The 14809-nt window shown below is 38.8% G+C and overlaps 2 protein-coding genes and 1 long non-coding RNA gene across 6 annotated transcripts in view; 2 read left to right on the forward strand and 1 right to left on the reverse strand.

Moving 5' to 3' along the window:
- HMGCLL1 (3-hydroxy-3-methylglutaryl-CoA lyase like 1) overlaps positions 1 to 14809 on the forward strand; it is a 234821-nt gene that overhangs the window by 12001 nt on the left and 208011 nt on the right. The gene's annotated exons all lie outside the window — the stretch shown is intronic.
- LOC311435073 lies at positions 9711 to 10522 on the reverse strand. Its single transcript, XR_014691908.1, has 2 exons — positions 10310 to 10522; positions 9711 to 9861 (listed from the first exon to the last, which is right to left on the reverse strand). It is a non-coding gene; the product is annotated as an uncharacterized lncRNA (long non-coding RNA).
- The window catches only part of BMP5 (bone morphogenetic protein 5), a 64177-nt gene continuing 60082 nt past the window's right edge, over positions 10715 to 14809 (forward strand). The window contains exons 1-3 of one of the 4 annotated variants that reach the window (XM_084515302.1): positions 10715 to 10933; positions 11386 to 12478; positions 12578 to 12643. In XM_084515302.1, coding sequence (XP_084371428.1) covers positions 12471 to 12478; positions 12578 to 12643 — 74 coding nt within the window. In that variant the 5' untranslated portion in view covers positions 10715 to 10933; positions 11386 to 12470. Of the gene's footprint in view, positions 12479 to 12577; positions 12644 to 14809 lie in introns of all 4 variants that reach the window. The other 3 variants (XM_084515303.1, XM_084515300.1, XM_084515301.1) reach the window with 3 other exon arrangements.

The raw sequence follows: 14809 nt of genomic DNA on the forward strand, positions 1-14809 counted from the left end.
CATTTTATTCCAGAATTGGAAGAAGGTTCTCTGAACTGTATAATGCTTCTTCTCTCCACACTGCTTTAGGGAACTTTTTCCAGAGGTATTTGTAACACAGAATGGTATTGTAGTCTAATCAAAGTCTAAAAATATCCTTTCTTAGGTATGAAAAGTTCTTTTTTTTTTTTTTTTTTTTAATTATTTTATTTTTTTTATACATAAAAAAGAACAATTTGGTTGAAATTACTGCCAATATTATTTCTCTCTCTCTCTCTCTCTCTCTCTTTTTTTTTTTTTTCTATTGCTAAATAGAAACAGAGGGAAAATGTTAGACAAAGGAAGTGTTAATAGTTCCTTCTGTGAACTGGCTTCTCCTGATGCCATTTCCAACTGATCTGAGACCTGCTAGAGCTCCATGCAATGCAGGTTAGGTCTTCTCTGACAGAAGGCAAGGGTAGCCAGTAATTCTGCTTTGTGGTTGTGGTTCTAAGGTTTTAATGCTCTCATGGATACCATATAAATATTCCAAGAAGACTTACAATTGAAACCAGTTTAAAAAATCAACTATGTCATTTGGGGGTAAATTTGGGTCTATATTCCCTTTGTTGTTGCTGTAAAAGATAACACAACACTCCTTTAAATATACGTTTCCTGTCTCCCATAAAAATCTTGGCTCTTAGTTTGCTTTCATGTTAGCAGAAGAGATTAGTTCCAAATGACATTAAGAATCAAAGAAGCTCAGCAAATTAAGGTGCCTTGAAAAATCTGTCACATAAATCCAATATAATGGATTGTTAGGTCCTGACAGCAAAACAAAACAAACAAAAACAACACCCCATGTCTGCTAAAATTTCAGTACGGTGCTGGAATGGAGGTCAGAGCTTCCTCGATATGAAAAGGAATCCTGTTACGGGGATAAGTAATCAACCACCTGGGAGAATATAAAACTAAAATGAGAGGTGTCCACGGAGACGCAGCAGTGCTGCCAAGTTAAAGATTTAAATCCAAATAAAATATTACAGTAGTCTCAGGTGATAGCATCCATAGAAGTTTGGACCTCATTAGGGGAATTGAAAAGCTTAGAGCTGTTTCCAGTAATAACACTCAATTTAGTTGGTTAAATTAAAGCCAAACTAATCTCCTTTCCATGAAGTGTTTGAGCAAGTTGTAGAAAACTCCCCCATCAGGATTCTTGTAGGAGAGAGAAATCTCATATAAATAGCTCCGCACGACTAACTCAAACTCTTTGCACCATCCTGGCAATTGCCTTTTACACTTTGGTGTGGTCATATCTCTCCACCTGTTAGGTAAATCTAAGACCTCACTGTTTCATCCTTCAGCAGATCTTATTAAATCAAACGTCTGGAGAGTGTTTGGGTTCAAGAGTGTCAGCTTCACTCTCGTAAAGAAAGTGGTGAGTTCATGATTTCAACAGAAGCTGATGGAATTTGGTTTGAAGGAACTGCAGTAGAGTTTTCCTTTTCATGTGGCATCCTCTGTGTTTTTTCATGTAGTCCTCAACTGCTTATAAAGATTCTTAGGAAACATTTAACTAGCCAGAGTTAAAATGAAGAGATGACTTTAAAGGAACTATTGAAGTAGGGAACAGAACATATTCCATACATTACAAATCAGTATCGCACTGAAAATAAACCAAATTAAGCAAATGCTATACTTCTTTGTAATTCTGAACACAGAAAATTACTTTGTACAGTGTAATCCTTCAGCAAAGCTTTTTCTACAAACAATGCTCACAACATGTCAGTCAAATTAGAAATTCCAGGTTTTATTGGTGATTAAACTTAATCAGTGTCCATCCCAGTCTTTGTCTAGCCAGCATTAAACAGCACTGTTTCCCTTCACTCTTTGTAGTTTTCCATGACACTTCTGAAACAACTCTCAGTGATACAGAAAATGTGTTTTCCAATTTTCCCTGGCATTCTGAATACGCATATATAGCCAGACTGAATAAATTGTCTATGTTTAGACTTACTAAGGATTTTGCTCTAGCTAAAATTAGAGTGCTACAGCAAATTGAGTTTGATATCATCATGCTTTGAAAGTTGTGGACACCATGAAGGCAAATTTACCTCGTTTGGTATGCAGAGATTTGGTAAATGCATGGAAATAAATCTTGAAAAATATTATGTCTGTTGGCTTTTTTTTGCTACTTACTCTATTCTACAACTAGATTCAATAGATTACTTAAAGGAACAGGCCTCAGTGAATTTCAGCATGTGTTTAAAGGGCAGTGTATGCTGGAAGGCTTTGCTGAACTGGACATCTCGCCTGTGCATTATTTATTGTGCTTTTATTATGCTTTCTAAGTTTCTCATGCTTGTCCACCTTCGCTTTCACATCTTAGATAATTTCTAACTTTTAGAAAGTCAGACCATTAGGTCTCCAATCTCTGAAAGGACTATTCTTAGGCAAGTTATCCCTCCTACTTTTCATTCTACATGCACGTAGAATGGGGACTTCAGACTGGTTTAAGTTGCTGCTACTCTTCATGTGTCCACAGGATCCACAGGCTGTGAAGTTTAGCTGGACTATGTTGTTAATGAGAGCAATGCTATTAATTTCAGGTTGCCCATCTTCAGCCTGACACATGAATTTTGCAGATACAGTCATGTAGTCACTGAATGGACGGTAGTGAATTCTGAAAAAAGCAGTTTATGCTTTAGTCAGAGATAGGTAGCTAAACTGTGGAATTCTGCTGTATGGGTTGAATTTAGCAGTGAAAGAAGCTGAAAGGCTCATTCCCATGCCATTGACGTTTCCTTGCTGACCTACCCAGGCAGAGCGTGACCAAGGCATTGTCAATAAGACTTGAAGTCTCAAGGAGATTTTCCATGTCTCTAAAATACATGATTATAAATGACTTAGCTTGAAAAGTTGTAGAGAAGAATTAAATAAACAGTCACATTTAAAAGTAAAAATTAACAAAGAGGGGGAAAAATAGCTAGAAAGCTCAATGTTTTAGCTGACTTTCCATGCCAGATATACTTTTTTAGTAGCAGAAACCATTTATGATTTTCAATGTGCTTTTTGTTAAAGTAATCCATGTTACATAACAAAGCCTTAAATACGTACGGATGCTCACATCACACTGTTTTGCTGTTTTAGTGGTCTGTTGTTTAGCCAGTATGCTCTTCCTTTCCACAAGTCTTTTTCCTTTGGCTTGTTAAACTCTTTTTCTCATTTACTAAGTCCACTGATAAAGAAATTGAAGTAGCATGAGGTAATTAAATAAATTTATTTTTGTAAAAAGCATTTGATTCAAAGTCTTCTTTAGCATTAATTCTAGATAATAAATATTGCAATTAAACTGTACTCATTTAAAAAAATCTTATTAAGAGCCCAAGCTAGCGCTTCTGGTTGAGAAAAAAATCAGTGGAAGCTTTGTTGTTGAAAGGAATACACCCTTGGCCCAAATATTCACAAAATTATAATGTGCTTTCATTTTAGTACTCCTGAAATTGCTAATTGAAGAAATTAGATTACAGGCATGATCATGTCCCTTATACGTACAGCGTATTTGTGAAACTGTTTTTTCATTTAGGCTTTATTCCTATTGTTTAGGGTTTAGAGAGCTAGTGTTTGTTGTTGTTGTTTTTAATTTATTTTTATTTTTATTTTATTTTTTAATAACCGTGTATAGTTGTCTTAAACTGTGAGAGTCACTTTGGAATATAACACTGTTTATTTTATTGTGCTCTGTTTAGTTATTCTTAAAAAAAAAAATAAAAAAAAGTTACAGACACATAATTGTAGCCATCTGTTGTGTTTTAAGTCCAATCTAGCCCAAAAGTCAAAAAAGTCATGGCAACAACTTATAAAAACAATGGCAATAATATGAGCTCACTATGGTTACCGGTGAACCTTTATTTCTCCCCTCAAATGAAGTAAGTTTCCTCAGAGAATTATTTTAATATTTGATTTATTTCTTTATTAAATTTGCCCACAGTATGACCAACATTTCTATCAAGATTGTCATATAGCTGTCTCCTTATAGTAAATCTGTATGTCTCCACAAAGGTGAATTCTGTTATTATACAAAACCAAACTCTAAGGGAAGCCCCACTGCCTGCCATATATTACTCTAGCATGACCATCAAGTAGGATTAAGATTGTTTAAGAAAATTTATTAATGGAGCTGAATAAAATTTATCATATAATATATTTAACCCACATTCTGACAGATTTAAAAATCATTATTTATAGATATTAGATATTTGAAATGTGTATTTCGTTTATTATTTGTGTTATTACTGAGATATTTGGTAAATAGTTTGATCAATGAATTTAATCAAACTGTCAGTGACTTTTATGAGCAATTGATAATATTCAGTATTATCCTGTCTTCTAGATATTGAGTGCAACCTCAGTAAATTTGCAGATGACACCAAGCTATGCGCGTGTGTCGATCTGCTTGAGGATAGGAAGGCTCTGCAGGAGGATCTAGATAGGCTGCACCGATGGGCTGAGGTCAACTGCATGAAGTTTAACAAGGCCAAGTGCCGGGTCCTCCACCTGGGATGCAATAACCCCAAGCAGAGCTACAGGCTGGGAGATGAGTGGTTGGAGAGCTGCCAGGCAGAGAAGGACCTGGGAGTGATGGTGGATAGTCGGCTGAATATGAGCCAGCAGTGTGCTCAGGTGGCCAAGAAGGCCAACGGCATCCTGGCTTGCATAAGAAACAGTGTGACCAGCAGGGCTAGGGAGGTGATCATCCCCCTGTACTCAGCTCTGGTGAGGCCGCACCTCGAGTACTGTGTTCAGTTTTGGGCCCCTCGCTACAAGAAGGACATCGAGGTGCTTGAGCGGGTCCAGAGAAGGGTGACGAAGCTGGTGAGGGGCCTGGAGAACAAGTCCTACGAGGAGCGGCTGAGGGAGCTGGGCTTGTTCAGCCTGGAGAAGAGGAGGCTCAGGGGCGACCTTATCGCTCTCTACAGGTACCTTAAAGGAGGCTGTAGCGAGGTGGGGGTTGGTCTGTTCTCCCATGTGCCTGGTGACAGGACAAGGGGGAATGGGCTTAAGTTGCGCCAGGGGAGTTTTAGGTTGGATCTTAGGAAGAACTTCTTTACTGAAAGGGTTGTTAGACATTGGAACAGGCTGCCCAGGGAAGTGGTGGAGTCACCATCCCTGGAAGTCTTTAAAAGACATTTAGATGTAGAGCTTAGGGATATGGTTTAGTGGGGACTGTTAGTGTTAGGTCAGAGGTTGGACTCGATGATCTTGAGGTCTCTTCCAACCTAGAAAAAAAAAAAAATATATATATATATATATATATATATAAATATATATATATTATATATATATAAATATAAATATATATATATATATATATTCAGTTTGTAATCGTACCACAGTTATTTTAGTGAGAAGTGATGCATTGTGTACACATAGATATTTGTAGTGTGACCAATAAATGCTGCACCTGTGTTGAAAACAACCTCTAGATGTATCAGTTAAACTCAGTCAGATGGATGCTTTCTGCTACTGCAGATTGCTGTCACAGTGTATTTCAGTTGTTCCCTCTCCTCCATACTTAAGGAAGAATCGCATACTGCAAATCCACCCACAACTTTTTACATAGTCATTCCCACACCTACCTCCTGCTAAACAGAAAAGCTGAAGAGCATTTGGGGAGCACTGCTGTCCTTTTAGCAGAATTGTACGTCACTGAATGCTAGTGCCTTGTACCTACCTGAGAATGGTGACGGTGCCTAGGACATGAAATGTGTGTTGGCCATACCCATTTCTCTCTTTTGACTATACAGATCTTAAGCTTACACAATTAGTAGTTTTGAGACTCATGCAGAGCTTGTCATTAGGCAGAATGATATGAAGTTCCACCTTAGTCACCAGCAGGGAACTGGATTGTTTCTGTCAAACTGTATTTGACATTGTAATGGTGAAGTCAGGAGGAAACAGAGATCAGTTTCAAGTTGAAGTCACCTCTGTGAAATAAGAAGAGACGTAAGTAATGGGCAATGTGTGTCAACTGTTCTAGTTAGCTAGTAATCATCTAAATGAAATGGCAGGTATTTCATATTGCTGTAAAAGGGAGGTAAAATAGGCAATGCAAATGATGGTGTATGTGCAAACTTTATTCAGAAGTATGAATGTCATGTAAAAACCAACTGGTATTTTTTCACTTGTCATTTATTGGGCTAATTAAGATTGTGTGGGGGTGTCTTTGCTTTTACTCGGCTCTTTTGATAAATAAGTCTGCTGGGCATGAGAGCGAACTCACTCTCATTAGTATCTGCCTCATACTACCATTAAGAATGATGATGGGGACTTGCTTTTACAAGTTATTGCTTACTTTCCTTTTTTTCAGGGATGTAAAAAATATCCACTTTTAACCTAAAGATTATGTAATAACAGAGTGATAGCAACTGCAAAGATTTGGGTCAAAATATCACTTTTTTTTTTTTTTCCTGAGAAGCTTACACTGAGCAATTCTTTAGATGACCAGACTTCCCTTGTATTTTCTTGAGCTGCAATGAAAAACTTTCTATGCAATATCATCTTCTCATTTAGAAGTCCTTGAAGTCCTTCCCTTTTTTGTTGTCCTACTTCTGCTTTACCAGACTTCTGATTCTCTCTCATTTGAAGCATTTTTCCAAATATTTATCATTATTTCTAGTTTGTGTATGCATTTCTGCATATACAATGAAATGAGTGCAATCATTGTCTTTTGAGACTTAATCCCTGAAGTTATCTGGAACTGATGCATTCCCTTTATTATCTTTCATCAAATAACACAGTAAGTGAAAATCAATTTATTTTATTTAATTCATAGCAAGTATTTCGTTCTTTATTACTGCATTGTGTAAAACAAACTCAGGCTTTTGCATTAATTCATTAGAAGCAGGTCAGTATGTAAAAGCAGGGCATGCCTGTGGTTCAGAAGGCAAAATGTGCATGTGGTTGGAAAAAAAGAAAATGTGCCAGACTCAAGCCTGATCAGTAGCACTGTTGATAACCTCACTTGGTCATCACCCATTCACAGCTGGGAATATGTTATGCAACTACAAGGGTTTCTGATTGTTTTTTAATACTCTGTCATCCATAGCAAGAAAAGAAATAGTTTCAAAAAAAGGAAAGACCTTAGGATTTTCTTATCCATCTTGGGAAGCTGAAATGCTGATTACACCAATTTAAATATAAGTGGGATGGTTTAGGATGACTTAAAAGCAAAGTTGTTAAATACATATATATATTAATACTCCTCTGAAGACCAGAGACTTAAGTTTCTAATCAGAGATCTCATCTGTTATACAGGTGGTTGTACAAACCATTTGAAAAATATTAGTAGGATCAAAATATCGCAGTTGTGTGCTGTAGTGTTTGGAATTTCAGTTCACTATAAACCCCACTTTCCCATTTCATCTGTTTTCAGTCTCTGGTTAATATTAATACAGGCTAATGGTGCAGACATTCTGGGTGTGATGCAACAAGGCATAAAAGCGTGTTCATAATCTGAAGTATTTGAGTCATCCTTTTAACTGATAAGCATATGATTAAGTGTTCTCCTGGAACTCTGCCAGAGTACATTTTACTGCTTACTAGAATGAGTTTGCTTTCACACTGTAATACACACCTTTAAATCCTAGTTGGGACTAGCCATCCCTATGCAGGATAGAGTTAGTACACCGTCGACTGGACTATTATCACATTCAACAGCCGGACAGTGTTCAAACCATCTGCCAGTGCCATACAAAGACAGGGATCCTGATCTGTGAGTGGATAAAGAAACCAGGCCAATTTCCACAGTTAGCATGAAGTAAAAGTCTCCCACTGACTTAATTAGGTGCACTGCCTGACTGCATGATTTGGCCAACGTTTTCTATCATTCCACTGTTATGACAGAAGTCACCAGAATAATTCCAGCTGAGGAGTAATCATGCTCCACGTTTCGTTTGGAGAACAAATGGAGGGCTGCAGCAGAACCTGCACACTGATTTACAATTGCTAATGATACTACATAATCCTGTTGCTCAGCTCCTGGGGAGCCCTCAGACTTAATGACCCTTTTATTTACACAATGACATGAGAAAGAAAAGGTTTCCTGTTAGGCAAACAAAGTGAAGCTTTTGCTCTTAGCTCTTGTATATGTTGTATAGAAAATTCTGTCCAACAAATCCAAAAAAATAGTATTTTATTTCCAATAGGAACCTTAATCTTTTATTCCACTTGATATATATATATATTTGTTATTTGTTGTTAATATCTGGTGGCAGAGATTTAGTTTCATTAGTTTCCTGTTTGCATATAATTATTGAGAAACTGATACCTACATGTAATTCTGGTTTCTACCAAACACTCCCTATGGTATTTTTCATTATCTCTCTTCTGTTCTTGAATAGACTAAATCTTGACAATAACTCAAGTTCAAATTACCAGACACCTGAAGAGGAAAAGCTTTTGGTTTTCAAGGACTCCTGTGTATACAGCCCTTCTCTTGACCATAGAAGACAGAATTATCCTTTTTAATTTGATTTTCCTGCTACACCTTCTTTTGTAATTTTATTTCTGAAATGCATCTTCTTTTTCACATTTTTTTTGCTGTTTTAAAGAGGCCTTATTCACTTCCCTTCTATAGCAGAAAATAACAAGCTGCTGAGGTCAAATACACCCTCCAAGGAGATGGACTCTACTGGTTTCTGCTTTCACCTTTGTAGGTATCCTTTGCTGGGAATTAAAAAAAGGCCCTCAAACCAAAAACATGTGGAACTGATAAACATGATGTCAAGGCAATCAGTCTAGTCAGTTTGGATAAAGGAGTCAGATGATGGGGCTGGTGTTTTCTTTCTTTCTCATTGTCACACACAGCCTGTTCGCCCCTCTCATTTTGTGCGTGGTGCAATATACGCGAGGATCAAGAGGTGTTTTAGCATACACCCAAGGGGAAAAAAAATATTATAGAACTGAACCTACAGTAGCAGTTCATGACGTTCTTCATCATCAGTCCTCAAATCTACTGTCTTTTCCAAATCCCCATGTTTGTACCCCACCCTCCTTCCTTGGTCTCACCTCCAGTCCTGCTCAGGCAGCGCTGGGTGCATCCTCCCAGGACACCTTGGCTGTGGCTGTTGCTGCCCTCCCACTACACCCCTGACTGGAACTGTCTGCGAGGTGACTCACTGCCATGTTTGAAATCTCACCTTAAAAGCTCCTCTCTCTTTCCCATGTTTAAATGCAGAGTGGGAGTCGGCATCCAGACAGTGATAGCACTGCATCAATTGTATTTTTCTGTTCTTTGAGACCTCACTGGACCCTGGCTGGTTGCAGGCATCCGAGGCTCAGACCCTCCAATCTTTCCAGTCATCCCTTAGATTATTGCTTGTTCACCAGTTTTTCAGCCTGAGCTTTATCACTGAAGCATACTTTCCAGCCTTTTTTCCTCACGCAGTTGAAATCAATGTCACCTAATAAATAGCTAGTGAAGAGTGATACTTGAGATATTTGAAACCTCAAATATAGATATTGGAGGAAGGCCCATGGTATAATTTCTGTGCATTTTCTATGGACTTTCTTGCTGTTTTTCTCCCTTAAATTTCTCTCCACTTTGCATTTGTTCTCCAAGGACACAAAATAAAAACAAACAGTGTATTTCCATTTTCATTCAGCTGTTTGGACATAATTACAGCTCTTTGGTAATGTAATACCAATAGCTGTATCAGGACCTGAAAGAAAATCACAAGACAGTGCAATTGTTTTCTTGTTAATTTTAATTTTATTTATTTATTTTTTTTCCAAAGCTTGTACTGGTAGATTATCTCCTGTGCTTTTCTCCCCATGCTCCACTTGCAAGATACAAAGGCAGCAAAGACTCGTTGAAGGTCCTCTTGGCAGGAGGCAAAACTCCTGTAGGAGGAAGAAGGGAGAGATCTGCTGGTAACTCCTTTATCTCTTCTTCTTAGCCTGGGAGTGTGTTGGAGAGAAGCAAGGAAGTGACATAATTAACTTTGATAATCTCTCCAGTTGGTAGATGGACCCTGGGGGAAAATGACTGAATAGCATTTGTTGGAATAGTCTCGTTCTGAGGCCAAAAGGAGAGAAATAAAGGAGCTATGAGCAGTGCTTCTAGCCGAGCCTTCACTGCACCTACTGCAATTCAGGCATTGCAAAAAGTTGTTGAGAAATATATTTAGAACTGCTTCAGTTTGTGTGTTGTTTTTCAGGTAAAAATGTTACACAGTTCCATCTATCTCATTTGTGTCCGGGGGGAAGGGGGGGGGAGAAAGGGGGGGGCTTTAATACTGCAGTACGTTAAATCGCACAAGTGGTTAAATGCCGTAAGTGGTGGTGTGACCTGCTTAATTTTGGTCGCTGAGCAGCTCACTGCCAGCGCGGTTTTCCTGTCACAACTCGGCAGCGCGCACGTACAGAGCTGCTGCCGTTTGCCACGGAGCGATACCCGCTCCAGCCGAGCATATACCGAACGTGAAGCCCCTCTGTGAGACACGGAGGAGCCCGTTCGTGCCACCAGCCGTAGGGGAAGGGAAGGGAGCCGGGGCGTGTTCGTGTCAGTGCCCCCAGCAGGTGGCAGCAGGGAGCGGGCGCCTCCTGCCCCATCCCAACCGGAAGTCGCCGGGTGCGGGCAGTGCAGGCACTGCAGAGAGTGCAAGCAGCGCAAGCACTATAAGCAGTACACGCAGTACAGGCAGCGGCAGGGCCCCGGAAGTCGCCCCCTGAGGCGGCGCCATGCCGCGCTGCGCTGCGAGGCTGCGGGGGCTACAGGGCGGCGTGGCCGCCATCTTAGCTGCACCCTGAGCGCTGCAGGTCGAGGCAGATAGCGCGGGTCCCGCAGCACTGCGGCCGTCGGAGACTTAAGCTTGCAAATGTTTTCTGGTCCTGTAAACCTTTTTTGGTCACAGATGAGAGGGACAAAAGTCTCCGTTAAAAAATATAGAGCATCTGAAGTCACCAAAAGACAGTTAGTAATGACCTATAAAATGCATGCGATCTTCTAGTCAACAGTATAAAATTTATTTAAAATATTTAACAAAGAAAGACTACTACATGCAAGAGTCTCTTTTACAAGGGTGTCCTGGCAAGAGGGGCGGCGTAACAGTCAATTACTACAAACAAAATCCAGGTTTCTTAATTAAAATACAAAATACTGGCTCTGCTGCGTAGCCTGTAATAAGTTATGTCTTGAGAAGACTGTAATTATGCTGGCGCCTGCTAGTGCCGCCATAGTTAAGTCTGTCACCATTTCCATTATAAACCCCATTTTTAAGCAATTTATAACTTAGCCATAAAAATAATTTTAGATTGAAACTTGGCAAAGAAGTTCTTAGACCAAAAAGTTTTGCTTTTGTTTTTTACTTACTTATTTTTTATTTAATATAAATAATCTGTTTGGTCATCTTTTTGCTTTTTTAGGAGAGCAGTAAATGAGCCAGAAGTTTTACGGTTTTGAAGCTTTCAGGCCATCCTGAAGTATAAACATATATATATATATATTTTTTTTTCATCAGTATCAAGAGTATCCTTCATTGCTTGGAAGCAGAGGATTTTAGTTCTTCAAAGATCCATAAATACAGGAAAACAAACTTCAGCATTCTTTACAGAAATAGTGAGAACCGATTAACATTGAATTACAATGAAGAAATGAGAACAAACATAAATGAGCTAACCGTGGGCCTCAGAATAAATTGTTGGACAATGTTTCAGCCGTGAGACTGACCTCAGCGTTCCAGCTCCCAGCAGAGACCTGAAGCACCTTCTTATGCCAGAGGAAGACATGGTTGGAGCCAGAAGCAACAGCCTCTCATGGGTCTTGGGTGGACAAGACCAAGGCTGAAGCTTTCTTAGCAGCCTGTTCTTTTTCTAGAAGTGCTCACAGGATGATGAGGAAAATACCTGTCAGGAAGTCAGAGAAAATTCTCATTAACTTGTCCCAGTACACATTTTATCACCAAAGATTAAAAAAAAAAAAAAAAAAAAAAAAAAAAAAAAAGAAAGAAAAAATGAGCAGGCAGTATATTGGACATCTGCTCTGAAAAATGACAATGAGATCGTATACCTGTGTACTTGGGCTATGATGAAGTAAGCTATACCTGTTGAGCATTATTAATATAACAACTGAGTAAACTGCAGAAGTTCCCTGTTTATCATCCTAATCTGAGCTATAAATAAAAACCAGTTTATTTTTATGATCCAGGGCTGAGTTTCTAGAGAGGCAGATACGTTTTTGATGAGTAGCACTGAACAACAAATAGTAAAAAAACATGAAAATATCATTGTGAAACTATTCCCCAAAGGAAAAGACTGTTCTGCAGTCCCAGTCTGCATCTGTAGCTGTCTTATAATTTACATGGCTTAACTAGAATTCCTCCAGGAAATACCATTTGTTCCAAATTAAAGGTCTGAATGCTAAGAGGCACTGAAGGTAGCAAAGCTAAGGAAGCAGAAATGAAGGACCACTTGTATATCTCTTCCCTGTTTAGATTATCTTGCAGTTTTGGATGCAAAGGTTGTGATGTAAATTATGCTTTTCTTGCCTAACCCTGTCTCATGAGATACATGCATTATTCTATTTAACATCATGCAAATCCTGTTTTCAAACCTCCAGGTCCGTGAAGGAAAGGTTAGCAGCTAAAGAGATCTTTCAACTCCAATATACAGATTTTAGTGTAAGGTAGGTAAATACTTTGTCCAATATTTCAGTTTTTCTCAACCACTGTAACAAATCACTAAGGAAAACAAGTGAGTTTTCTATGCCAGCAGCAGGGACTATCTTTTCACTTTATTCCTTTGCTTTGCCAGCTTACCACATGCTGGCTTGAACAGGCTGTTTATAGTAGTAAATTTTGGCAACCATTACCCACTGTGGGTTTAAAAAAAATGCATCAGCTGTGGCAAATTGTAATCATTTTGAAAGATAAAGGCATTATGTGCTAGAAGGGAGTATGGTCTAATGAGAGAAATTCAGGAAGGCAATATTTTATTTTAAAAACTTGTGTCGTGGCCATTGCCACCACGCTGCTTCTGCACGTTGTCTATTTGAATAGACCCAACCCTGGAGAGTTCAAATTTTTCCCTGATGTGTTCACAGGCTTGACTGTCACAGTTGAGCTTGGTTACTAACTTGTTTCGTGTTCTTGTGGTTCAGTACAAACACAAAGGATATAAATAATGTCCTTTCTGACTGAGCTGGTATGAAAGTACTGCCAGCAGAACACTCGTTTTCTAATGTACTGGACTGTTCTCAAAATCTCAGGTATTGTATTGCTGATTCCTGGTTAATTCTGACATTGTCAGTTTTCCTGAAAACACAGTTCGTGTGAAGACATTTTGTAGCTGGGCTGTTGCCAATTCCTTAGCTGGGTCTGGGCTATCTCCCTGATGCATCGCCATTTCTGAAGAAGTCCACATGGAAAGACCAGCAGGCATACACCACAGACTTTAGGGTGCATGTAGTCTTGCAGTGGTCCCATGCATATCTTCTTCTTTCGTAATCCTCTTCAAACAGAAAGAGATGACTGCTATCTCAAGGACCGCATGATTCATGGTGGCGCTCACTTAATTGAAAGTACTGGAGTAGCAGCTCCTCTTGTACTGCCTGAGAGGCCAGATGATCTCTTACAAAAGGGGAAGCATATTGCTAAACAAAGGAAGTCATTTTAAAAGAAGAAAATAACATCTGTCTACAGATATGTGGGGAGGGAGAGAAGAAATGTAAAGAGAAGGGAAGGAGTAAGGCAATGGAGATGAAAAAGGTTTACAGTTTAAAAGCTGTAAAGAAAGGCCATGTGGCATCAGAAGCAGCACGTCCAAAAGTAAGGAGACATAACGTGAGAAAATACAGGAAAGAGAGAGGTAGCATGTGTAAAACAAGGCACAGAAAAAAGGTATAAAAACAAAACTGCAGTTACAAAAAGATTGCAAGACTGCTGCATCACACAGTTGCCAGTAGAGGTGCTAAAGCCACAGCTATAGAGCTTAGTGGCAAAATGCTCGAGGGAAGAAATAAATCCTAAATTTAGATAGGTAAAGTGTTTCAAGAAATGAACAATAGTGCATTGCAGCTACTTGAGGGAACTCAGTTTTGGAATGAATTTTTATACTTCTTTGTAGCTGAAAACAAAAAGGCAGCCAGCAAGAGGCAGAAGAGGTTCCCCGAAAAAGTGCTGGGGACAGCATGTGAACAACAAAAAATGCCAATGGAAATGCTTTAGCCAGAGAACAATGAGACTAGAAAGTACCAGTGTGCAGGTGGGGCACAATAAAACCAGTCTGCAAGCTGAGCCAAGAATAATCTACTTTAAAAGTGCTACGCTTTGCTACTTATAAATGTTGCTCTTGTCCAAGTGTTTTGTGTTTGCCTCAGTGCAGTTCCTTTTTTCTTTTTTTTCCTTTTTTTTTTTTCTTTCCCTTTAACTAATTAGAGGCTTATTGTAAACCAGAGGGGATTTCTGGGAGCTCTTTGGGTTTGTAAATTATGCAAATGACAGCACTCTGATGTTGGATCATATTATTAATTGTATATTTTGTGGTTCATGTATTCCAAAGAGTATGTGTGAAACAAGTTCTTTTTTTTTTTTTTTTTTTTCCCAGTCCTTGAACACAGTAAGTCTTCAAACAAAATGATTTTTCTACTTTTTTCTTTTTTTTTCTTTTTTTTTTACCTTAAAGAGTATATTGTTAGCTCTACAGACTATTCTTGAGGATAGCTTTACAACATTGTGTGTGTACTATGAATAGAACAAACTTCCCAGATGATTATACTTTAAAGCTGGAGGTCTTTCTGTAAACTTTAAACAGTGTTCTATTAAATGCCATCTATAAAATGCTTGATGACTTA

The sequence above is a fragment of the Aythya ferina genome (assembly GCF_964211825.1).
Source record: "Aythya ferina genome assembly, chromosome: 3".
Lineage (NCBI taxonomy): Eukaryota > Metazoa > Chordata > Aves > Anseriformes > Anatidae > Aythya > Aythya ferina.